This window comes from Pseudophryne corroboree, chromosome 1, assembly GCF_028390025.1.
Source record: "Pseudophryne corroboree isolate aPseCor3 chromosome 1, aPseCor3.hap2, whole genome shotgun sequence".
Lineage (NCBI taxonomy): Eukaryota > Metazoa > Chordata > Amphibia > Anura > Myobatrachidae > Pseudophryne > Pseudophryne corroboree.
Window position 1 is genome coordinate 70,527,386 of NC_086444.1, and position 27,011 is coordinate 70,554,396.

Sequence of the window (27,011 nt, forward strand, 5' to 3'; positions counted from 1 at the left end):
ACAATTTTCCAAACTGAGGGAGGAGGGATGTGAAGGGGGAGGAGCCGGCTGTGCAGACAATGCTAATTTTAGATTGTGCCACACCTCCAGGTGCAAGCTTCACACCCCCAGGTGCAAGCTTCACACCCCTAATGTCTAAGGAACGCTCCAGTGTCCCCTAGTGGATGAAAGAGAAAAGGTGGTTTTACCTGTCCCTGGATCTACCACGTTAAAAGAACCGGCTGATCGTAAGATTGACACTACGCTCAATTTCATGTACACTGCTTCAGGAGTGGCGTTAAGGCCCACTTTCTCCAGCAGGGTCCACAGGTTATCCACAGGATAACAATGGGATATGATGGAGTGATAGCGAATTGGCACCAAATGATCACAAGCTTTCAGTCCTCCCAGGATGCAACGGGCCCGTCCATATATCCCCGCCCACTGACTCAGGCAAATCCGTTTTTTGTTGGGTGCGGCAAGAGCCGGACCTTGGTCAGAGGGCTGCTTTTTTTGGCAGCCCTAAGCTTTCTTATTTTATTTTTATAGTCTTACTACGTTTCTCCTTCATCCACTAGGGGCCACTGGAGCGTAGTTACAATGGGGAATAGTAGGCAGTAATTGGGAGCTGGCACTTTAAAAAAAATTCTAACCCTGTGGCTAGCTCCTCCCCTACTATCTCCCCTCCAAGCCAGTCTTAGTTTAGTGCCCAAGGGAGCTGGTTCACTTGGGTTTAGCTGAAGAAATTTTTTCTTTTATTTATTTTATTTTTCTTCACACACACGCACAGACTGGCAGCTCTGCCACTGCCAGTCTGCACCGTGGGAGCTGCCGGCGGGGTCCCATCGCAGCTGCGTGCGGCTCGGGATGGGCCCCGGCTGAGGGAGACACTGAGCTCTCCTGAGTTGGTGGACACCGCTGCGTGCGGCGCGTGTCGGGACCACTCCATCCAGCAGAAGATTCCGGCAGCACGGCAGCGGTGAGTATCTGACGGCCGGACACCGCTGCGTGCGGCGTGTGTCGGGGCCACCCTCCACCACTGAAAGGTGTGTATATCCCCCCCACCCAGACTGTTGGGATGAAGGGGTGACAGGGGGGTTCTGAAGAATTGATTTTATTTTTGGTGACTACAACAGTGACTGAGCACCCTTACAGCACCCTAACACCCCCCCCCCCCCCCCCCCTCGGATGATTATTATTCATTTTTTATTTATTAAAAAAAAAAAGTAACAGCGCTGTGCCGCGCTCCCGCTCGCCCGCCCGCCAGCCGCCCGCTCTCCTCACTGCTCGGATCCCCGCCAGCGCGGCTCACAGAGCCGCTACAGGGATCCGACATAAGCATTGCAGTTTTAAATTTGGCGCCGTCAAGGAGGGGGGCGGGGCTTAATCCCGCTCTGCGCGCCCGGAAGTACAGCGCGCCGGGGACCCGTTCTTTTCCTGTCAGCAGCGCGGGACGGAGGCCACGCGACCACAGCAAAAGTAGTTACAGTGGGGAAGGGGGGCACTCGGGGGCACTACAGGTACAATATTTGTTTATTGCAGCCTGTCACTGCACACAGTATCGTGCAGGACAGATCGGCTGCTGTGGCTGAATTCTTTTCCCTGCTTCCCTCCCCTCCCTCCCATTCTGCCTATTGCTGTCTTCCTGTGGGGGAAGGGTATCAAGTTTAGGTGCTGCCATGGCCACTAAAGGCTCCAAGGCAGCTCAAAAGCAGGGTCAGGTTTTAGGTGAGGAGTCACAGCAATCAGCTCAGCCCTCCTCAGAACCCCAGAGCGCCCCGACATGGACGACACAACTCACAGAGGTGATGTCCCTGCTGACTGGGGAACTTAAAGCCTCTCGGAAAGATAGAGAGGCGGCCCAGTTCCGACAGCTTGTCCCGGTACCGGCGCCAGAACCTGCATGGGCAGTCTCATTGGCAAAGTCACTGGAAGGGCTTTCCAGGGCTGTAATACCTTCCCAAGCCCCGTCCTTTAGTCCCCCCCAACAGGCTGCAAAAAAGAGATTGCTAGCCTCGGTGTTACAGGACTTTGACGATGATATGCCTCAATTAGATGAGGCGGGGGTAGATGTACAGGATATACAGGATGTGGATATCCAGGATACTGACGATCAGGTATATGGGGACTCTGAACCAGTAGCTCAGGGTATAGAGGCTCTTATTACTGCTATTCGCTCAGTGTTACAGGTGGAGGAGACGGAAGACATCTTACGCCCTTCAAGGTTTGGCACCGACCAATACCTGCCGGTGACTTTTCCAGTTTCGGAGGAGCTGGATGCTCTTATAACAACAGCCTGAAAGCATCCAGACGCGAAATTTCAGGTATCAAGAAAAATGTTGTCTTCCTATCCTTTTCCCGCAGATAGCAGAACGCGCTATGAGAACTCTCCGATCGTGGATCCTTCGGTGTCTCATCTGTCCAAAAAGACGGTCCTGCCTGTTCCGGGGGCAACTTCTCTTAAGGAGGCGTCAGATAGGAAGTTGGAGTCAACCTTATAGAATATTTACTCTGCGGCAGGGGTTTTGCAGCGCCCGGCGCAGGTAGGTTGTTGGGTCAACAAGGCAATCGAAGCTTGGGCGGAACAATTGTCCTCTGGAATTCGTGACGAATTACCGGCGGATCAATTGATAGACTTGGCAGAACACATCCGTGAATCAGCCCTTTATCTTTGCGAAGCGTCCAAGGACATAGGTGTTCTTGGAGCTAGAATTTCCGCTTTAACAATTGCGGCCCGCAGAGCGCTATGGCTCCGGCATTGGCATGCGGATACGGAATCCAAAAGGGCGGCAGAGGCGTTACCCTTTACGGGTGAGGTTCTGTTTGGTAAGGATCTGGATGCCTGGATCTCTACGGCCACGGGGGGTAGGTCGGCTTATCTTCCTTCTGCTGCTCCAGCCGCTCGCAGACCATATAGGGGTCCCTCTTTTCGATCCTTTCGTGCCCCTTCCAGGTTTCGAGGACAGGCCAGGGGTGGAGCTTCTACCTTCCGTGGCCATAGAGGTAGAGGCGGCGGCAGGGGTAGAGGTTCCGCAGCCTCAGCCCAGTCAGACGTTAAGTCTTCTGGCACTGCCACCGCATGACGGGCCTTCCTCCCACCTGGGAGATCACAGGGTGGGAGCTCGTTTGTGGGATTTCAAGGAGGTCTGGATACAGTCCTGCCCAGATGCTTGGGTCCGGGATCTCATCACTTGCGGTTACAAGCTCGTATTTCAGGAACAACCACCCCAGCGGTTCTTTACCACGGGTTTGCCAGTTTCCGACAACCGGGGAGTGTCCTTACAAACCGCGGTCCAGAAGCTTCTGTCTGCAAGGGTTGTGATCCCTGTTCCCTCGCATCATCGAAAACAGGGCTATTACTCAAGCCTGTTTCTAGTACCGAAGCCGGACGGCTCAGTCAGACCAATCCTGAACTTGAAAGATCTCAATCCGTATTTGAAGGTGTTCAAGTTCAAGATGGAGTCCCTCCAGTCTGTTATTGCGGGGTTGGAAAAAGACGAGTTTCTGGCATCCTTAGACATCAAGGACGCATACTTACATGTTCCCATTTGGCCTCCTCACCAGGCCTTTCTCCGGTTCGCAATACAGGACGCTCATTTACAGTTCCAGGCCCTTCCTTTCGGTCTCTCTTCTGCCCCCAGAGTGTTCACAAAGATCATGGCGGTCATGATGGCCCTGCTTCGGAAGCAGGGTGTGACAATTGTTCCCTATCTGGACGATCTGCTAATAAAAGCAAGCTCAGCAGAACGGTTACTTCAGAATATCCGGATGACACAGGACCTTCTGATCCGACACGGGTGGGTCCTGAATTTTCCGAAGTCTCACTTATGCCCCGCACAACGGCTGTTGTTTCTGGGAATGATTCTCGACACAGTCCATCAGAGGGTTTTCCTTCCGCGGGACAAGATACTTTCTCTGCAGACACTGGTAAGACTGGTCCTTCAACACCGTCGGGTGTCAGTATATCTGTGCATTCGCCTGCTGGGAAAGATGGTAGCAGCGTTCGGGGCTCTTCCGTACGGTCGCTTCCACTCTCGACCGTTTCAGCTATGTCTTCTAAATCAATGGTCAGGATCTCATCTGTTCCTTCATCAGCGGGTGACGCTATCTCCAAAGGCACGGTCATCACTGCTCTGGTGGCTCCAATCGACCCATCTGTTGGAAGGAAGACGGTTCGACATATGGGATTGGACTCTCCTCACCACGGACGCCAGTCTGCGAGGCTGGGGAGCAGTGACCCTGGGACATCAGTTTCAGGGGCGCTGGTCAATCCACGAATCCGCTCGCCACATAAACATCCTCGAACTAAGGGCGGTGTACAACGCCCTGCTGCAGGCACATCACCTCCTGCGAGGTCGAGCGGTCAGAGTTCAGTCCGACAACGCCACGACGGTAGCATACATCAACCGTCAGGGCGGCACTCGCAGCCGCGCAGCGATGGAAGTCACCCAACATCCTTCTCTGGGCGGAAAAGTATGCCCTGTCCTTCTCGGCAATATTCATTCCGGGAGTGGACAATTGGGAAGCCGACTATCTAAGCCGGCAGGACATGCACCCGGGAGAATGGTCACTACATCCCCAGGTGTTTTGGCAACTGGTCCGCCGGTGGGGAAAACCACAGATCGATCTCATGGCGTCCCGCCTGAACCATCAGTTGCCTCTTTACTACTCTCGGACGAGGGACCCGGCGGCGGCGGGCGTGGATGCTCTCACGGCTCCTTGGAATTTCCAGTTTGTTTACCTCTTTCCTCCGTTCCCGCTGTTGCCGAAGGTTCTGCAACGCATCAAGAGAGAAGACGCTCTGGTTCTCCTAGTGGCTCCAGATTGGCCACGCAGGGTTTGGTACTCCGCTCTACATCTGTTGTCGGTGGCCGAGCCTTGGACCCTACCACTACGAGACGACCTTATACAACAGGGTCCTTTTTGTTATCCAGACTTACGCAGGCTACGTTTGACGGCGTGGCTGTTGAGAGAGCCATCTTGACAAGGAAGGGGATTCCTCGTACAGTTATACCTACTATGCTTCGGGCTAGAAAGTCGGTTACATCTTCTCACTACTACCGCATTTGGAAGGCTTATGTAGCATGGTGTGAACGTCGAGAATATTCTCCTTCCGTGTATAGCTTAGCCCGTCTTCTCCGTTTTTTGCAGGCGGGTTTTTCAGCAGGCCTAAGACTGGGCTCACTAAAAGTGCAGGTCTCTGCTCTTTCGGTTTACTTCCAGAAACGGTTAGCCTTGCTGCCTGAGGTTCAGACCTTCTTTCAAGGGGTTCTTCGAATACAGCCTCCCTTCCGTCCTCCGACAGCGCCATGGGACCTCAGTCTGGTCCTGTCCTTTCTGCAGTCTTCATTGTTTGAGCCCCTGGAATCAGTAGAGAGAAAATATCTCACCTGGAAGGTGGTTCTGCTCCTGGCGCTGGCTTCAGCTAGACGAGTGTCAGAACTAGGGGCTCTCTCTTGCAGGTCTCCTTACCTGGTGTTTCATGCGGATAGGGCCGAGCTTCGTACTCGTATGTCCTTTCTACCAAAAGTGGTGTCTGATTTTCACATCAATCAGCCGCTTGTAGTACCGGCCCTCTCAGGGGGACTCTCCGGATGTGAGATCATTGGACGTTGTAAGAGCGCTCAAGATCTATGTGGATAGGACTTCGGCTATTCGGAAGTCTGATTCCTTATTTGTGCTGTACGACGCTGCCCGCCGTGGTTGGCCGGCCTCTAAGCAGACCTTGTCTCGATGGATTCGACTGACCATCAGACAAGCTTATTTGGCGGCTTCTCGGGAACCTCCATCTTCCATTTCAGCACACTGCACACGCTCTGTGGGACCTTCTTGGGCGGCTGCCCGGGGGGTCTCTATGACTACTTTATGTCGGGCGGCTACTTGGTCCGGCCGTCATACGTTTGTCAAATTCTACAAGTTTGACACTTTTGCGGCCTCTGCATCTCACTTTGGCCGAGCGGTTTTACAGGACTCTCAGCGCTCTCCCACCCGTTCTGGGAGTTCTGGGACGTCCCCATTGTAACTACGCTCCAGTGGCCCCTAGTGGATGAAGGAGAAATCAGGATTTTGGTACTTACCGATAAATCCCTTTCTCCGATTCCACAGGGGCCACTGGACGCCCGCCCAGCGCTGTTCCTCCTTGTTGTTTTTTGCTTAACGGTTTGCGGTTCAATTAATGACCGCTTGTTGAGTTCAGGTTATCCTGTTTATTATTAGGTTCGATTCCAGGGTTAGTTTGGGTTATCCTGGTTGAGTAGACGTCAATAACCTCCTCTACCTTATGGTTTTCTCTATTACAGCTCTCCTTGGGCACAGTTTTACGTAGACTGGCTTGGAGGGGAGATAGTAGGGGAGGAGCTAGCCACAGGGTTAGAATTTTTTTTAAAGTGCCAGCTCCCAATTACTGCCTACTATTCCCCATTGTAACTACGCTCCAGTGGCCCCTGTGGAATCGGAGAAAGGGATTTATCGGTAAGTACCAAAATCCTGATTTTCTGAGTGATCTTTCCTAACAGCGTCTTACACGCATATTGGAAAGAGTCGCTCCAACAACTCTCCGCCGGGTCGCAACATTGCTTACCTACGGTACAAGTGCGGTCTCGACGGGCGTCTGTGTCGGATATAGTAACAGGTCCAGCAGACTTTACCAGGCTGTGGCTGGAGCATGGAGAGAAGATAAGGCATCGGTTCCACTTAGAAGGGGAATAACTGACACAGCTGCACTGTATTGGGAGAAGACTACCAAACAGTAGCTGACGCGCCACCACCCCGGGTGCTCCAGCGCTAGGCCTTAGGGATCATAAGGCACCAGGAATAGTATGAGGCTGCGATCCCTAGGGTTGATGTCAGCGGTGGGGAGTCGGACGCTCTCCTGGTCGCCCCTCCCCCCAGTCAATGACCAGTTTCCGTCTGTCTCCTGCCATGAAACTGATTGCCTCGCTTCCGTCTCAGACGCTACCACGAGGGGCGTCTGTGTACACTAAGCGCTACAGCAAGGAGACCCGGTCGCAGTACAGGCGTCTGTATGACCGGTGCGTCTGTGTTAACTAAAAGTTCCCGGGGCAGCAGTGTACACTAGTAGCGTCTGGATCCACTCAGCGTTCGCTAACGTATTGATCGATCTTGGAAGTGAGGCGAGTCTACCTGTATCCCACTCTACTGAGTACGGGTTATACAGCACTAAATTTCTATCTACTTTTTGTCAGTATGAATAGTTAAGTTTAGTGCCTATTGCATATAAGTCTGTGTACATTACTGTGGTTTTCTTCGCAATGCGTCTGAATATGTTAAAGATCTGTATAAAGCAGAATTCAGTAATATGTACAACATATTTGAAATGTTTGTAGTTGATAATATGCTCATATGACTAATATATAACGTGACTGACTTGTTTGTCAGTGGTTTCTTCTTAGCCTCAATGCTGGTGCATGGGATGGGGTCAGATTGATATCACTTTAATATAGTAAAGTGATTACAGTCACAAATTGTGTAGTACACTGTGAAAAGCTAATTATTTATCATGTCTAAGAGCGGCAAAGGTGACGAGGTTACAGTAACACCAACACTCAACGTTTGTTCTGCAAAGAGGGATTATCCTCTCAGGATCGGGCACATGATGGTTTATGTACAAATTGTATTGCTTTTCAGCAGATTGCAAGGCAGATCCCTGTTCAACGGCAGGTAGATCCACCTTGGGCTATGTTTGCACAGACCTCGTCCAGTATAGCTGAACGGGTAATCCATGCAGCTTCAATCCCAGGAGTAGGGTACACTGTTAACCCATACGGGGACTGGCTAACCCAAAAGGTAAAGCCTAAACTGAAAAATTGCTTTTATGGAGGAATAGCCGAACCTTAAATAACACTGATGGACAAAGGTATAGGAACATGTAGGTAAGCCTCCTGTATCTCCAGGGATACATAAAAGACCCTGGCTTCATGCCCCACATAAGGAACATATGATTCCATGTTTCCAAATGTATTTGTTCAACATTTTTTGGATTTAGCATGAGCTGAAATGACTCATTAGTCTTCTGATTAAGCCAGGTTGAAGTAAAACCTTGTCCTTGTTTGCCAGAGGAACAGGAATGACTATTCCTGACCAAAATAATTTTCTGACCTGCTTCTCGCAAAGCTAGGTCCTTCATCTATAGCCGAGAGAGGCTGTTTTGAAGGCGAACATAACTAGAGATACCATGCTAGGTCTGTGACCTGGTGAAGTCTGCCCGCCAACCTGGTATCTCCCAGGCGGAGACCACACCATTCGCTGTTGGCTTTATTTTTCTACAGCACCTGGTATTCCCTGATATCCGTATACTAACCACGGCCACACTGTAGCTCTTCTGGTAGCTCAGTGGTTCCCTAATTTGAAAACACTGACGTGTGATTCATCCTATGACAGGCTTGCATTGATAGTGTAATATCAACGCGTGAACTGTATGTGGAAGGAACCTGACTTTCTTGGAGTCTGCTTCTGACTCAGGAATTCTGTCACTTCTTCCCAAAAAGGAATCATTGTTCTAAAAATATTTCATCTACAGCACCTGGTATTTCTTACCAGGCCCCACACTGTATAGCTTCCAAGATCTGGTGAGATTGGGCATATCCAGTATGATGTGGCTGTAGATCTTCCACATACCCAGCTAAACTGCTCTATGAGCAAGTAAAGTTAGGGCTGATGCCCTGGAGTAAATATTCTGCCCATATCCAATGCTTCCAGGAACATTGCAGTCTTTTATATTAGCCATATGAGATTCCTGTTCTTGAATCAAATCTCCTTCCATTGCATCAGCCCAGGCAACCACTGCCTTTGCCATTTAAGCCGAAGCCAAGGCTTGACCTCATGACAGGCCTAGACAGGAAAACTGAAAGCAACGCTGTTGTAGATTCTCCGTATCTACTTTAGGATCCATCTCCCCTTTTTTAAACAATCCCCAGCTGGAAGCAGATCATAGGAATTACGTTTCTTAGGAATTCTAACTTTTTATTGGGCGTAACCCAACCTCTTCCATGATTTTCTTGGTACTCAAGTATTGGGATGTTTAAACACAGGTTCCTTGGTTTTTAACACAGGCTTTACTTTACTTTATCCTCTAAAGATAAGATGGCTTTATTGCTTTCAATTAACTCTGGTATAGTCAAGAGCTGAGACCTACCTCTTTTTCATATGATGAAGTAGAATAATAGGGCTTTCATCTACTGATCTAAATGTGTAGTCTGCGAGAGTGAAGATTTACTTACCACTGATACCACAGGCGCCTTGTCTGAGAAGTTGTTGCTGTATATAAGGGCTTGTAACCCTATTCCTGGTACAGGATTTTGGGGGAATATTCATCTAACTTCCTGGATAAGCTTGTGTAAATATAGCCCCAGGTGGATATACTCCTACAGCACCTGGTATTCCCAGGTGGCCCCACATCCAAGAACCAACCAGGCCCCCAGTGTGGTGTGGCTGCATGTTGTTCCTGCTGAGCTAAACCTTATGCATACAAGCCATCCTGAACCAGATAATAAGAGGATAATACAGCTTTAAACATGGTATGAGTTTCCTCACCATTACATGATAAATATTCAGCACTACACAAATCTGTGACTATCACTTTACCTTTTAAAATGATATCCATTCGATCCTCCTCATGCACCAGCATTGAGGATATGCAAAACAAACTGAGAAACCTGTAGCAAAGTCAGCATCATACTAGCAGTCAGTCACATGTTATACATTAGTATATTAAGCAATATGAGCATATCGTCAACTACATTAATATTTTAAGTAGGAGAACTCATTTACTGCATCATGTTTAACATATGTAACGTATTCAGACGCAATGCGACAGAAACAACAGTAATGGTATACAGACTCGTATGCAATAGGCACTTATCTAGCTATTCATACTCAAAACAGTAGATAGAGATTTAGGGCTGTATAGCCCATACTCAGTAGCGTGGGGTACAGGGAGACTTACCCCGCTTCCAGGATCGATCAATACATTAGCGAAAGCGGAGTGGATCCAGACGCTACCAGTGTACACTGCCGCTCCATGAAGCTATAGTGATCACAGACGCAGCGGTCACACAGCCGCCATGCTGCGACTGGGCCCTCAGTGAACTCTGACGCACCGGTCACGCAGCCGCCTATGCTGCGACCGGGTACCCTTGTGGTAGCAGTCAGTGAACACCGATGCCACGGTCATGCAGCCGTATATGCTGCGACCGGGTCCCCTCGTGTTCCAGTGTAGCTGGTAGCGTCTGAGCCAGAAGCGAGGAAGCAGTTCATGGTGGGAGACTCGGCGGAAACTGGTCATAAACCGGGGGGAGGGGCGACCAGGAGAGAGTCTTGACTCCCCACCGCTGACATCAACACCATGGATCGCGGCCTCATACTATTCCTGGAGCCTCTGATCCCTAAGGCCTAGCGCTGGAGCACCCGTGATGGCGGCGCGTCAGCTACTGTTTGGTAGTCTCTTCCCAAAACAGTGCAACTGTGTCCGTATTCCATGTGCAACGCGGAACCGATGCCTTACCTTCTCCCCGTGCTCCGGCCACAGCCTGGTAACGTCTGATGGACCTGCTAGTACAGATATGTCCACATTTATCTTGGCCTATAATAGGATTAATTGAGCCAGGTCAGTCAGACTTAATCCCCTCCTGTAATGACTTAATCCCCTGATGTATTGTTCTCTGTATTGTATTGCAGCTGAGAACAATCAGGCCCGTTGCATCCTGAGAGGCCTGAAAGCTTTTGATCGTTTGGTGCCAATCCGCTGTCGCTCCATTATATCCCATTGTTATCCTGTGGATAACCTGTGGACCCTTCCAGAGAAATACTGATATGTCCGACACTGATACAGTTGCTTCTGATGAGGAATCTTCAACCCAGGTTGATGTTCCTGACATTGTGGAGGCTATCAAGCTGATACTCCAAATTGATGACATTGAGCCTCCTGTTACATCTAAGAAACCTGATAAGTGTAAACGTCATAAGGTTGCTAAAGTAGTTTTACCACATTCTGACCTCTTAATTGACATATGTCAGGAATCCTGGTCATCTCCAGGAAAGAAGTTTTCCCTGTCTAAAAAGATGCCAGCTCGTTATCCTATCCCTGCAGAGTTGAGTAACAAGTGGCAAACTCCACCGCCGGTGAACTCCCATGTCGCCCGTCTTGTGGTGTCATCTACTCTGCCTGTCACCTCACTGAAGGAACCGACAGATAAGCGTGTGGCGGGATGCCTGAAGTCTATCTACACACTTATAGGTTCTGTACATAGATCCACTATGGCTGCCTCTTGGGTGGCAAAAGGAATTGAAGCATGGGTTCAGGCAATTGAGGATGCGCTACCTCAGGATATTGCTGACACTGCCAGACAATATCTGTCGTATATTACCACAGCCTCTCACTATATTCAGGAGGCGTACTCTGATGCAGGGTCATGGTGGCCAAGGCTTCTACTACGTCTATCCTGGCTCGCCAGATTCTGTGGTTGAGGTCCTGGAAAGTGGATCTGGACTCTAAAAAGACCTTTGAGGTACTCCCTTTCAAGGAAGACATCCTGTTTGGGGAAGATCTGAATAAGATTGTGACTGACTTGGCGACGGCCAAGACTGCGTTTCTCCCAAGTACGAATCCTTCTGTTCAGAAAGCTAAGAGTACCACTTTTCGTTCCTTTCGGCGTCCAAGTAAAGCATAAGGTCAGGCGTACCCGAGACAAGCTCGTACTTAAAAAACCACTAAACCCGAATCAAAACAATCCTGGGCCGCCTGTCAGCCTGCTTCCAAACAAGACAATCCTGCTGCATGATAGGGCGGGCCTACCCCTGGGGGACCCCAGGGTGGGATTCCGACTACTGCAGTTAGCCCACGCCTGGTTAAAGATCACTTCAGATGCCTGGGTACGGGATGTTGTCTCTCACGGGTGTGCAATCTCTTTCAAGAGACGTCCCCCTCGCCAGTTCTGTTCAATGGTTATCACTTCGGATCCGTTGAAAGCGCAAGCTCTACACCTGGTTGTACAGTCCCTCCTGGAAACAGGAGTGGTAGTGCCGGTACCTCTGTCACAGAGAGGCAGGTGATACTATTCGACCCTGTTTCTAGTTCCGAAACTGAATGGGTCTTTCTTGCATATCCTCAACCTCAAATCATTGAACATGTTTGTGAGAGTATCCAAATTCCGTATGAAAACTCTGCGCTCTGTTGTACTGGCCATGGATCCCGAGGACTGTATGGTATCCCTGGAAATACAGGATGCTTACCTGCACATACCTATTGCCATGTCACATCAGCAATATCTGCGGTTTGCTATTGGCAACCTTCATTTTCAGTACCAGGCTCTGCCATTTGAACTGGCCACGGCACCTCGGATTTTCACCAAGGTCATGGCCGTGATGACTGCATTCCTCCGTCGTCAGGGAATCGGGATCTTGCCATATCTGGACGACTTGCTGATTCTGGCGAACTCCCAAGATGTCCTTCTCCGTCAACTGGAGATGTCGGTCCAATTCCTACAAGCCCACGGGTGGCTCATCAATTGGAAGAAGTCCTCGCTGGTCCCTGCTCGGAGCATGGTGCACCTGGGGGTGCTGCTGGACACACACAGCCAAATACTTTTTCTGTGTCCGGAGAAGGTCCTGAAACTTCATGAAAAGATCAGATGCTTCCTCTCTCGCCAGAGAGTGTTGATACACTCTGCGATGCAAGCACTAGGCCTCATGGTGTCTGCTTTCGACATGGTAGAGTACGCTCAATTTCATTCCCACCCTCTGCAGAGGTTAATTCTTTCCAAATGGGACAGCCTGCCTCATCGGATCAGGTCTCAAATGATCTCCTTGACTCCGGAGGTTCGTCTGTCACCGAGCTGGTGGTTGCAGGACCAACAGTTGAGCAGCGGCCATCCTTTCTGGATCTCCAACTGGGTCCTCCTGGCAACGGACACCAGTCTGCGAGGTTGGGGCGCGTTGTTGGAGCAACACTCTCTCCAGGGTTAGTGGACCAGGGAGGACACTCTCCTCCCGATAAACATTCTGGAATTACGGGCAGTGTTCAATGCGTTGACACTGGCCCTGCCTCTGGTACAGAACAGGCCTGTGCAAGTACAGTCAGACAACGCCACCACTGTGGCATACATAAATCATCAAGGCGGCACTCGAAGCCGCATGGCCATGATGGAAGGGTAAAAAATCCTCCAATGGGCGGAATGCCATCTGCCAGCCATATCGGCAGTGTTCATTCCGGGAGTCCTCAACTGGGAAGCGGACTTTCTCAGTCGTCAGGACGTGCACGCCGGATAGTGTAGTCTTCATCCCAAAGTCTTTCAACTTCTAGTGGACAAGTGGGGCCTACCAGATGTAGACCTGATGGCGTTGTGACACAATCACAAGGTTCCGGCCTTCGGAGCAAGGACCAGGGATCCTCAAGCAGCGTTCGTGGGTGCACTGGCAATTCCATGGAACTTTTGGTTGCCATACGTGTTCCCTCCAGTGTCACTCCTGCCCAGGGTAATACGGAAGTTCAAGCAAGAAGGAGGAATACTACTTCTAGTCGCTCCAGCGTGGCCCAGGCGGCATTGGTTCTCAGACCTGCAGGGTCTCTCAATAGAGCGTCCTCTTCTACTTCCTCAACACCCAGACCTCCTTGTTCAGAGCGCTTGTGTCTACTTGGACCTTGCCAGACTGGCTTCGACAGCGTGGCTCTTGAAGCATCACTCCTGAGAGCCAAAGGTTTCTCTGAGGCAGTCATTCAAACTATGTTGACAGCCCGTAAACCGGCTTCCGCTCTGATTTATTACAGGGTCTGGATTTCTTACTTCACCTGGTGTGCTGCTAAGAATTGTGATGCATATACTTTCAAAACTTCCAGACTGTTGGCTTTTCTACAGCAAGGCCTAGACTTGGGCCTTCGTCTGGCCTCCCTCAAGGTTCATATATCTGCCTTGTCGGTGTGGTTTAAGAGAAAAATTGCGTCTCTTCCTCACATTCTCACTTTCACTCAGGGTGTACTGTGGATTCAGCCTCCCTTTGTCCCTCCTGTGGCTCCATGGGATCTGTCTGGAGTATTGAATGCCCTGCGAGCGTCTCCATTTAACCCTCTTGAGTCTGTGGACATTAAATGCCTTCCTTTTAAGGTCGTATTTCTGTTGGCTATTGCTTCTATGAGGGTGTCGGACTGGGGCGCTTTGTCCTGTCGTCCACCCTTTCTGATTTTTCAGTGACCGGGCTGTTCTTCGAACTCGCCCTGTTTATTTCCCCAAGGTGGTATCATCTTTTCACCTTAACCAGGAGATTGTGGTTCCGACCTTCAACTATTCTGGTCTATCTTCCAAAGAAACATCTTTGGATGTGGTACGGGCTCTCCGTGTTTATGTGGAGAAGACTGCCTCCATACTTTTTTGGGTTTCTCAAACGAGGCTGGCCTGCAAATAAGCAAACCTTATGCGCAGGCTGGGCTCCCAGCTCCTGCTGCTATCAAGGCTCATTCTATTCGGTCGGTTGGATCTTCTTGGGCAGCCCACCGTGGCGCGTCCGCTGAACAATTGTGCAAGGCGGCTATGTGGTCCTTTGTGAACACGTTCATCAGGTTCTATGTCTTTGATACCTCCACCTCCCAGGATGCCAGGTTCTTGTGCCCACTACAGTGCATCCCCTCCCATGAGGAACTGCTTTAGGACATCCCCTATGTTATTCCCTGTGGAATACCAGTGTACCCTGCTGCAGAAAAGGAGATTTATGGTAGACTTACTATTGTTAAATCTTTCTGCGAGGTAGACTGGATTCCACAGGACGCCCTTAGCTTCTTTGGGTTTGCATGGCATTAGCCGCTGGTACTTTCTCCTGTTTTGAGAATGTGGTTCTATGTGACTAACATCTACCGTCCCTTACCTGCTACTGCATTGGACTGGTTAACCAAACTGAGCTCCAGTGCCTGGAGGCGGGGATATAGAGGAGGCAGGGCAGTGCATCCTGGGAACAGTCAAAGCTTTAGCCTGTTGGTGCCTCGGATCAAGATGCAACTCTACACCCCAATGTTATTCCCTGTGGAATCCAGTGCACCTCGCAGAAAGATTTAACAATGGTAAGTCTACCATAAATCTCCTTATTCTAATTATTTGCTCTCAACAAAGCAAATATGGTGAGACGTAGCGGCTGCAGTGAACACCGGTCCCTAGTCCTCAAGGCATCTCGCCTTAATGGCTGTTCTGTAGCATCCATTTTCTTATCCCCATAGCAACAGAGTTCTAGCATGCAGCTGAGAATAAATGTACACTTCTCCACAAACACCTTTTAAACGAATGCAACAATGCTTATATAATTGCAAAGTAGATGTACTGTTAGTGCTGCTTTTTAAGCAGACCTCTCCATCTAACAGTGTTGATATTCTTTGAAGGCGCTATGAAGATGACATGTACTGGAGGCGGATGGATGAAGAGCAGCATCATTGGGATGACCGACGTAGAGGCCCAGAAGGAGGCTACCATCACGGTCCCCCAGGACCCCCTGGCTTGTTGGGAGTGAGACCGGGAATGCCACCACAACCTCAAGGGTCTGCTGTGAGTTTAGTAACGGCATCCTCTATAATCTGTGCTGTAGCTGCAGGGTCATTGTTCAGTGGTGTTGTATATTGCTGGAGTTTTATAGATGGTTCATTGATGTACGAGATTATAAACCTTAAATATTCCATTGTATCTTCTGGCCTGCAAACTAGATCACTAGCTCTGCATGGTGTTGTAGAAGCAAGGGGAACACGTTTGCTAAATAAAAGTATGCCGAAGGACTATATTAGCCTTAAAGACTTGTCTTTCAGGCCTGTAGCTCCTTCTCCAACATGTTTGGTGTCTTTACAGAGATCAAATGCTCTACTGTGGGGGAACGGTTCCTCTGCTTCCAGCGCCCATAGTATTGTGTGGATGTGTACATGCGTCAGCAAAGATATGCTACTCTGAATATATTGTCTATATTTAATCTATTGTGCTGTGCCCATAAAAGGAAAAGTAACACTTCATGTGTGCGTTTGCAGCCGTTACGCAGACCAGACTCTTCCGATGACCGATATGTTATGACCAAGCACGCAGCAATATACCCAACAGAGGACGAGCTGCAGGCTGTGCAGAAAATAGTGTCTCTCACAGAGCGGGCGCTGAAACTTGTGTCCGACGCCATGGCCGAGCAAGACAAGGGCAAGCTGAACGAGACGGAGGAGAAGAAAGACCCCACAAAGGATAGGTATTATTCTTTATGTTGGCCAAACTAGCATCTCTATATTTGATGGGGTGTTTTCAGACACCTATTCTCAGTCTGAACTGTACTCAGGATATAGGTCCCCCATGTCTATCTAATTGTTGCCAATTCTTGCCATATGTTGTATCAAACTGCAGTGTACTTGATACATTGGAGGTTGAGCAAATATTTGAGTATGCAGCGGCCAATCAACTCACTGGAAATCTGTGACCTCACTGAGCCTTACTGCCCCAAATAGCGTCACACCATGGGTAGTCAACATGCCGCCCTCCAGTTCCTGGGAACTACACATCCCAGCATGCACTGCACAGTTTGATGCCTTAGTTGCTAAACTGTGGCAGGACATGCTGGGATGTATAGTTCTGCAGCAGCTGGAGGGCCGTATGAATACCCCTAGCGTGCAATATTGGCACTGCATGTTTATAGCACAGGGGCTTCTTTCTCTTGCAGAGACCATGCTGTATCTTTGATTTTAGTAAGATCGGAGTTCCCACTGATTTCCTAATCCTGCTGTATTGCCGTAACCATGCATGATTCAATCTCACCTGCAGGGCACTGAAGGGAGTGCTGCGTGTTGGTGTACTGGCTAAAGGATTGCTGTTACGTGGTGACAGATATGTCAGTCTGGTACTACTCTGTGCCGAGAAACCAACCAAGACGCTGCTGACCCGTATTGCCGAAAACCTTCCCAAGCAACTTACTGTAAGTGTTGCGGCGCCACACCTGAAGTAAAGGAAGAGATTTGGTTATGACAGATTGTAATGAAGACACTTGTAGATGGATCACGTGTGTATGGGGTGGGGGAAGGGGTGCTCAGAGTAGATCAGCTTCTGATGTAGCTGCTTGTTGCCTGGATACACATCTTTTAACCAAATCATTGCTGCTCATGTCTTGCTAGTGGTCATCGTTGATGGAAGCTGGTAGAGTGCCTGGGTTCAGTATGTGCCCCACAGTGTTGTCCTTTCAAAGCTGCACTATCTCGTGCTGGATTTCGGTCGGCAGCCACTTGTATCTGTTTTCCTAGGGACTCTGCACCCTCCTAATTACAGAGCCCCTTACTTTCATTTTCTCTTACGTCCTAGAGGATGCTGGGGACTCCGTAAGGACCATGGGGTATAGACGGGCTCCGCAGGAGACATGGGCATGCTAAAGACCTTTTATGGGTGTGAACTGGCTTCTCCCTCTGTGCCCCTCCTCCAGACCTCAGTTAGATCCTGTGCCCAGAGGAGACTGGTTGCACACTAGGGGAGCTCTACTGAGTTTCTCTAGAAAAGACTTGTTAGGTTTTTTATTTTCAGGGAGCACTGCTGGCAACAGGCTCCCTGCTTCTTCGGACTGAGGGGAGAGAAGCAGATAGAAGCCGGGTAAGTAAGGAAGCAAGAAGACTTCAAAGGCGGCAGAAGACTTCAGATCTTCAGCGTGCCATTGCGCCCACACACACAAGGCACAGCAAGGGTGCAGGGCACAGGGGGGCGCCCTGGGCAGCAATTATGGCCTCAGAATTAGACTGGCAGATATATAGATACTGCGGAGGCAGTATATATTAAAAACCCCGCCAGTATAAAGAAAAATAGCGGGACCGAGGGCCGCCGTCGAGGGGGCGGAGCTTGATCCTTCAGCACTAACCAGCGCCATTTTCTCCACAGCATGCTGCAGAGAAGCTGCTCCCGGACTCTTCCCCTGCTGTACAAGTAACGCGGCAAAAACGAGGGGGGGGAGGGGGCACATTTATTTGGTGCTAATTGTATATATAAAGCGCTGTACAGGCTTGGACTTTGTTTCAGTATCTAGTGGCGCTGGGTGTGTGCTGGCATACACTCTCTCTCTCTCTCTCTCTCTCTCTCTCTCTCTCTCTCTCTCTCTCTCTCTCTAAAGGGCCTTATTGTGGGTCTGTCCCCATATCCATATATCTCAGTGTGTGTGGGGGTGTCAGTACGTGTGTGTCGACATGTCTGAAGCGGAAGGCTCGTCTAGGGAGGGAGCAGATGGTGGTGGTGGTGTCTCCGTCGGCACAGCCGACACCTGGTTGGGTGGACATGTGGAATGTTTTGAATGCTAATGTGGCTTTATTACATAAGAGATTGGACAAAGCAGGGAGTCAATCCATGGCTTTTACTGTGTCACAAGACCCTTCAGGGTCCCATAAACGTCCCTTTACCCAGATAGCAGACACTGATACCGACACTGATTCCGACTCCAGTGTCGACTATGATGATGCAAGGTTACACCCAAGGGTGGCCAAGAGTATTCAATATATGATTATTGCAATAAAAGATGTTTTGCATATCACAGAGGACCCCTCTGTCCCTGACACGAGGGTACACATGTTTAAGGAAAAGAAACCTGAGGTAACGTTTCCCCCCATCTCAGGGGATTCTATCATCAGGAAGGCAGATAGGGCAATCTGCTACCGGGACCGTGATCGCCGTACAGTCTCCCGGGTGCTCGGGTACGGCACATCGCGGACCGGGTAGATAGATTGTTGGGAGGGGCTGGGAAAGACCCGGCGGTCTTGGTGCACATTGGCACCAATGACAAAGTTAGCGGAAGGTGGGATGTCCTTAAGAAAGACTATAGGGACTTAGGAAAGAAACTTAAGGCAAGGACATCTAAGGTAATATTCTCTGAAATATTACCCGTGCCACGTGCTAGTCCAGGGAGGCAGAGGGAGATTAGGGAGGTAAATGTGTGGCTTAGGGATTGGTGCAGGAAAGAGGGGTTTGTGTTCCTGGAACACTGGGCGGACTTCTCAGTCAGGCGCCATCTCTTTTGTCGTGACAGATTGCACCTGACTGAGGAGGGGGCAGCGGTGCTGGGGGGAAGGATGGTTAGAAGGTTGGAGGAGATTTTAAACTAGGAGCCTGGGGGGAGGGTTTAGCTAGAAACTACGGGTCATGCAGTGAGAATAGTGGGGATGGCGGTAGTAAACGAAATGGGGGAGAAGTTGGGGGGAGGGTAAGAGCAGGCGGTAAGGTTACTAACATGGGTACTAAAAGCGATTTTACCAAAGCACTAACCAATGACGATTACAGGTCATCATTGCTACATAAGGTGAAAGATGTCCCTAACGCAAGGGAAAATACTTATCTTAGTTGTATGTATGTAAACGCTAGAAGCATTACTGGTAAAAAGGGCGAACTAGAAATACTTGCAGCAAGCAAACAGTATGATAATATAGGCATTACTGAAACTTGGTGGGACGAATCTCATGATTGGACAGTCAATCTAGAGGGCTATACACTGTTTAGGAGAGACAGACTAAATAAAAAGGGTGGAGGGGTGTGTCTTTACGTAAAGCCGTTTTTAAAACCTGATATACGGGAAGATATTCAGGAGGGGACTGTAGACACTGTCGAGACATTATGAGTAGAAATTGCATCCGGGGGAAAAGGAATAAAAAAGTTAGTATTTGGTGTATGCTATAGGCCGCCTGGTATCAACGTATCTGATGAGGAATTGTTACTAAAGCAAATTGAAAGAGGAGTAGGAGACATAGTAGTGATGGGAGATTTTAACTATCCAGAGATAAACTGGAAAAACGATTCATGTGATACTGCTAGGGGCAATATGTTTTTAAACACAATGATAACTACTTAGTTCAACTAATTGAGGAACCAACTAGGTGCAATGCAATCTTAGACCTGGTATTAACAAACAATGGGGATTTGGTATCTGGTATTATAGTAGGGGAACCCATAGGAAACGGCGACCACAATATGGTCACATTCAATATCCGTTTTCATAAACAGCCCTATACTGGCTCAACTAGGACTAAACTTTAGCAAAGCGAATTTTGAAAAGATGAGGGTATTTTTCAGGTATATTGAATGGGAAGGTTTGTTTTTAGGAAAAAATACTACAGAGAAATGGGAGTTACTAAAATTCCTGCTAGCTAAAAATACACTCAAATTTATTCCAACGAGCAGCAAAAAAAGGAATAAAAATCATAAACTGATGTGGCTTAACAAAAAGATAAAGGAACTTATGGGCAAGAAAAGGAGAGCATTGAAAAAATACAAATCTAACGGGGAAGCAGAGTCATTTCAGCACTATAAGGAATGTAACAAAATATGCAAAAAGGAAATAAGAGCGGCTAAAGTAGAAACTGAAAAACTAGTAGCAAAGGAAAGCAAAGCGAATCCCAAAAAAATCTTTAAATACATTAATAGCAAGAGATTAAAGGAGAGTATAGGCCCTTTAAAAGACAAGTTGGGAGTCTTAAGCAAAAATGATAATGACATAGCGGACACACTAAATGAGTTTTTTTTCAACAGTATTTACTAAAGAGGACCCAATTCAGGGACTAACACATAATCTCAATAATGAGAATATCCCACTGATAGGTACTTATTTATGCGAGGAAGTAGTCTGTGACCGATTAAAACATTTAAAGATTAATAAGTCACCAGGTCCCGATGGTATTCACCCAAGGGTTCTAATGGAGCTTCACTCTTAACTTGCAAAACCGCTATTTTTGATCTTTAAGGATTCAGTAATATCAGGTATGGTTCCCAAAGACTGTCGTATAGCGGAAGTAGTGCCTATATTCAAAAAGGAAAGTAAAGCTGAACCAGGTAATTATAGACCAGTTAGTCTTACATCTATAGTGGGGAAAGTATTGGAAGGTATTCTAAGAGATGGTATTCAGAAGTTCCTTGAAGTCCATAAGGTCATTAAAAGGAATCAACATGGGTTTATGAAGGACAGATCCTGTCAAACCAATTTAAATGGTTTTTATGAAACGGTAAGCGCAAACCTAGATCAGGGTAAAGAGGTGGATGTAATCTTTTTAGATTTTGCCAAAGCATTCGACACTGTACCACACATGAGACTTATCTACAAGCTACAAGAATCAGGGCTTGGAAGCACAATATGCACTTGGGTCAAAAACTGGTTAGATAATAGGGAGCAGCGCGTTGTGGTTAATGGATCTTTTTCAACTTGGACTGAAGTGCTAAGTGGTGTGCCGCAAGGCTCAGTATTAGGACCGCTATTGTTCAATATTTTCATTAACGACCTAACAGAAGGTCTAGACAGAATGGTGTCAATTTTTGCAGATGATACCAAATTGTGTAAAGTTATAAATGCGGAGGGGGATGCTGAGTCGCTTCAGAACGACTTAGTTAAATTAGAAGCTTGGGCAGCGAAATGGAGAATGCGCTTCAATACAGACAAGTGTAAGGTAATGCACTGTGGTAACAAGAACAAAAATAACACCTACCTACTAAATGGGGTAAAATTAGGGGATCCTGTACTGGAAAAGGACTTAGGTGTCCTCATAGATAGCAAACTACGCAGTAGTACCCAAAGTAGGACTGCAGCAAAGAAGGCTATTAAGATATTAGCATGCATAAAACGGGGAATTGATGCTAGGGATGAGAGCATTATACTCCCGTTATATAAATCACTTGTGAGGCCACACCTTGAATACTGTGTACTATTCTGGGCACCTTACTATAAGAAGGATATCCTGGAGCTAGAAAAGGTTCAAAAGCAGGCGACCAAACTAATTAAGGGTATGGAGATGCTGGAATACGAGGAAAGGCTTGCAAGACTAGGCATGTTTACACTGGAAAAGAGGAGATTAAGAGGGGACATGATCAACATTTACAGATATATAAGGGCACATAATACAGATCTTGCGCAGGACCTGTTTTTGGTTAGATCAACACAGAGAACTCGTGGACACTCGCTCAGGTTAGAGGAGAGGAGATTCCGCACAATACAGCGTAAAGGCTTTTTTACGGTAAGAACGATACGTGTTTGGAATTCCCTGCCTGAGGGAGTTGTAATGGCAGACTCAGTCAACACCTTTTAAGAATGGGTTAGATAAATTCCTAGTGGATAAGGATATCCAGGGTTACGGGGCATAGTCACGCACTATGGTTATTATAAAAAAGAGGGGTAAAACATAACGGCAGTTATCAACTTAAGTCAAAATTTTCTACAAAATAATCGTGCATAGGAGACCACAAATAGGTTGAACTCGATGGACAATTGTCTTTATTCAACCTTAGATACTATGTTACTATGAGCTGAACGCTTTATTTGAAAAAGCTTGGGAAACTCCAGCCAAGAGAATTATTATGGCGTATCCTTTCCCCTCAAAGGACAGGTTACGGTGGGAATCCTCGTCCACGGTGGACAAGGCCTTAACGCGCTTTTCCAAGAAGGTGGCCCTACCGTCTCCAGACACGGCGACCCTAAAGGATCCTGCGGATCGCAGGCAGGAAACTACCTTAAAATCAATTTATGCGACTACGGGAGCCCTGCTCAGACCTGCAGTAGCATCGGCATGGTTGGGAAGCGCAATTGCAGCTTGGGCAGATAACTTGTCATCTGACATGTACACCCTAGATAAAGATAGTATTTTGTTGACCTTAGGTCACATCAAGGACGCAGCGTTATATATGAGAGAGGCTGCGAGAGATATTGGGCTTTTGGGTTCAAGAGCCAATGCCATGGCAGTTTCTGCTAGAAGGTCCCTGTGGACCCGTCAATGGACTGGTGATGCGGACTCAAAGAGACATATGGAGGCTTTGCCTTACAAGGGTGAAGTTTTATTTGGGGAGGGCCTCGCAGACCTGGCTTCCACAGCTACCGCGGGTAAGTCTTTTTTGCCTTGCGTTCCCCCACAGCAAAAGAAAACACCTCCATATCAGATGCAGTCCTTTCGGTCTCGTAAGTTCAGAAAGGGGCGTGGCTCGTCTTTCCTCGCCAGAGGTAGAGGGAAAAGAACACCAGCTACGGCTAGTTCCCAGGAGCAAAAGTCCTCCCCGGCCTCTACCAAATCCACCGCATGACGCTGGGGCTCCGCTGCGGGAGTCCGCACCGGTAGGGGCACGTCTTCAACTCTTCAGCCAGGTCTGGGTTCAGTCGGATTTGGATCCTTGGGTAGTCGGAATTGTATCCCAAGGCTACAAACTGGAGTTCGAAGATGTGCCTCCACACCGATTTTTCAAATCGGCCTTGCCACCTTCTCCCCCAGAGAGGGCAATAGTTTCAGCTGCCATACAAAAGCTGTGTCAACAGCAAGTGATTATCAAGGTTCCCCTAATGCAACAGGGGAAGGGGTTTTATTCAACCCTATTTGTGGTCCCGAAGCCGGATGGCTCGGCCAGACCAATCCTGAATCTAAAATCCCTAAACCTATATTTGAAGAGGTTCAAATTCAAGATGGAATCTCTCCGGGCAGTGATCTTCAGCCTGGAAGGGGGGGATTTTATGGTGTCACTAGACATAAAGGATGCATACCTTCATGTCCCCATATATCCTCCTCAGGCGTACCTGAGATTCGCTGTACAGGATTATCATTACCAGTTTCAGACGTTGCCGTTTGGGCTTTCCACGGCCCCGAGAATTTTCACCAAGGTAATGGTGGAAATGATGGTGCTCCTGCGCAAGCAGGGGGTCACAATTATCCCATACTTGGACGATCTCCTGATAAGAGCAAGTTCAAGAGAAGTTACTAAAAAGCGTCTCTCTCCCTCCCTGAGAGTACTACAACAACACGGCTGGATTCTAAATCTACCAAAGTCGCAGTTGGTTCCGACAACGCGGCTGTCGTTTTTGGGCATGATTCTGGGCACGGAAAAACAGAGGGGTTTTCTCCCAATGGAAAAAGCCCAGGAACTCCAGAACATGGTCAGGGACCTGCTGAAACCAAAAAGAGTGTCAGTTCATCAATGCACTCAAGTATTGGGAAAGATGGTGGTTGCCTACGAGGCCATTCCGTTCGGCAGGTTCCATGCAAGAACTTTTCAGTGGGACCTTCTGGACAAGTGGTCAGGGTCCCATCTACAGATGCATCGGAGGATAAGCCTGTCCCCCAGGGCCAGGGTCTCTCTCCTGTGGTGGCTCCAGAGTGCTCACCTTCTAGAGGGTTGCAGGTTCGGCATTCAAGATTGGGTTCTTGTGACCACGGACGAGAGCCTCCGGGGGTGGGGAGCGGTCACACAAGGAAAAAATTTTCAGGGAATATGGTCAAGCCAGGAGGCTTGTCTACACATCAATGTGCTGGAATTAAGGGCCATATACAACGGCCTACAACAGACAGAGAATCTTCGTCGCAACATACCCGTTCTGATCCAGTCAGACAACGTCACAGCCGTGGCGCATGTAAACCGCCAGGGCGGGACAAGGAGCAGAGCAGCAATGGCAGAATACACCAGGATTCTTCGCTGGGTGGAAAATCATGTAAGCGCTCTGTCAGCAGTCTTCATTCCGGGAGTAGACAACTGGGAAACAGACTTCCTCAGCAGGCACGATCTCCATCCAGGGGAGTGGGGACTTCATCAAGAAGTCTTTGCAGAGGTAACAAGTTGTTGGGGACTCCCTCAAATAGACATGATTGCGTCACGCCTCAACAGAAAGCTTCGGACGTATTGTTCCAGGTCGAGGGACCCTCAGACAGTGGCGGTGGACGCCCTAGTGACACCGTGGGTGTTTCAGTCGGTCTATGTGTTCCCTCCACTTCCACTCATCTCAAAAATAACCGTTTATCCAGATTCTTCCGTGTTTCCACTAACATCTTATTAAGAGATTCCGAAACTGGAAAACACATCGGAGATCTGTAGTTTAGTAAATACGACTTAATCATTTGTCAGAGGCTCCTCAGTTTCTGTAAACTTCAGAGACTGACGCACAGCTCTGATGAGATTATCAATGCCTGGGCTGTCAAAATCTTTACTATCTGACTGCTGGTCTACTTCGCCCTCCTCACCCTCATCTTGCGCAGTGAGGTCTGGCATAGAATCGTCAGAATGCAACATAGCAGAAACTGGTAAATCATAAGACAAATTAAATTTATCCCTTCTACCCAAAATGGACTTGGACCTTTGGCAAGGTTGAGACCCCTCCGGTAGTTCTGGCGGTCTCACCCGAGACTCAGATCTTGCCGCTTCCCACTCTTGTCGAGCGGCGGCCAATTCTGATTGCAACCCAGCCATTACATTGGCTAGCATTTCCCATGGAGGGTCCGGGGATGAAATCGGCTTTGAAACCGTAGCTGAAATTGTATTCGTAGCTGAATTCACAAAACATACTGTACATGTGGTAGATCCATCCGGTAATACACTCTTACAGACATTGCAGTGAAACTGCTTTTTAGTTTTTGCTGGTGCCTTACTCATTATGCAGACAGACAATACAATATACAAAAGACAGACACTTGCACGACTCAGTAAAATTGTACTAAGGTGTGTGTAATATATATATATGGCCGAAGTGCAGTGCACGTGGCCAGTACTATATGAAATCTGATTCCAAATTCCCACTAACACCCCTGCGCCTCCGGTGGAGTAGAGATGTAGGACAGGAACGTTCTGGAATCATAGGAAGACACAGGAAGCATGGTTAAAATTGCCCCCATGCCATGCTTACAGTGAGAATCACAGGTCAGGTTACAACATGTCTTTATAACCTGTACCTAACTTTGGATTTAATATAGGCTTAACAGCCTATTAACATAATGAATGCAGCATATGTAATATTAAAACCCATGCAGCATATTAGAACCCCTGCAGCCTGCCATGCAGCCTATGCTCTGTGAGCAGACTCCCCCATCCCCCCCCTCCCCCCCCCTTGTGCCCCATGTACCGCTGCGTCTTAGCGGGGAGCGGTTGTCGGTGATCGGGACCCTGGAATCCGGAGAGTATTGCAGGGAGCCGGGGAGCGTCTAGCGGGGAGAGCGGCCGTGCTACAGAAGTGTGGCCGGCGGGTGTGAGCGGCGGCCGGATCAGCGGTGTAGCGCTAGTCGGAGCGGCTGTGGCGGGCGCTGAGCCCCGTACAGCCGTGGTAGGAGCGGCTGGGGCGGGCGGCGGTTTAGAAACATTTTCCCCACAGAGGTCATTTTCCCCCAGCATACCTTGACTCCAGTAGTGAGGGCTATGACGGGGCTTCTGTCTGTAAGCTCCGTCCAGCTCTTGCAGGTCAGTGAATGAGCTGCGTGTGGCTGTGAGGGTGCTCTTTGTGAGGAATTTTGCAAAAGTGTTTGAACCGGACCAAGTAGCTGCTCGGCAAAGCTTTAATGCCGAGCCGCCCAAGAAGAGCCCACTTTCCTAGTGGAATGGGCCTTAACCGAATTTGGTAATGGCAATCCAGCCGTAGAATGAGCCTGCTGAATCGTGTTACAGATCCAGCGTCCAATAGTCTGTTTAGAAGCAGGAGCGCCAACCTTGTTGGCTGCATACAGGACAAACAGTGCCTCTGTTTTCCTAACCCGAGCCGTTCTGGCTATATAAATTTTTAAGGCCCTGACTACATCAAAGGACTTGGAATCCTCCAAGGCACCCGTAGCCACAGACACCACAATAGGTTGGTTCATGTGAGACGACGAAACCACCTTAGGCAGAAATTGAGGACGAGTCCTCAACTCTGCTCGATCCACATGGAAAATCAGATAGGGGCTCTTGTGAGACAAAGCCGCCAATTCGGACACCCGCCTTGCAGATGCCAAGGCCAACAATATGACCACTTTCCAAGTGAGAAACTTCAATTCCAGTGTTTGAAGAGGTTCAAACCAGTGCGATTTAAGGAACTGTAACACCATGTTAAGGTCCCACGGTGCCACTGGGGGCACAAAAGGAGGTTGGATGTGCAACACTCCCTTTACAAAAGTCTGGACTTCTGGGAGAGAAGCCAATTCCTTCTAAAAGAATATAGATAAGGCCGAAATCTGCACCTTAATGGAGCCTAACTTTAGGCCCATATCCACACCTGTCTGTAGAAAATGGAGAAAACGACCCAGCTGAAAATCTTCCGTAGGAGCATTCTTGGCTTCACACCAAGATACATATTTCCTCCAG

At 48.6% G+C, this 27,011-nt stretch overlaps 1 protein-coding gene and 1 non-coding gene across 6 annotated transcripts in view; both read left to right on the top strand.

Moving 5' to 3' along the window:
* ZFR (zinc finger RNA binding protein) overlaps positions 1–27,011 on the top strand; it is a 176,985-nt gene that overhangs the window by 118,771 nt on the left and 31,203 nt on the right. For all 5 annotated transcript variants that reach the window (XM_063960555.1, XM_063960523.1, XM_063960537.1 and 2 more), the window contains 3 exons: positions 15,356–15,518; positions 15,986–16,191; positions 16,758–16,908. In XM_063960555.1, coding sequence (XP_063816625.1) covers positions 15,356–15,518; positions 15,986–16,191; positions 16,758–16,908 — 520 coding nt within the window. The remainder of the gene's footprint in view (positions 1–15,355; positions 15,519–15,985; positions 16,192–16,757; positions 16,909–27,011) is intronic.
* LOC134932675 (small nucleolar RNA SNORA66) lies at positions 15,663–15,799 on the top strand. The gene has a single exon (XR_010179445.1). It is a non-coding gene; the product is annotated as a small nucleolar RNA SNORA66 (small nucleolar RNA).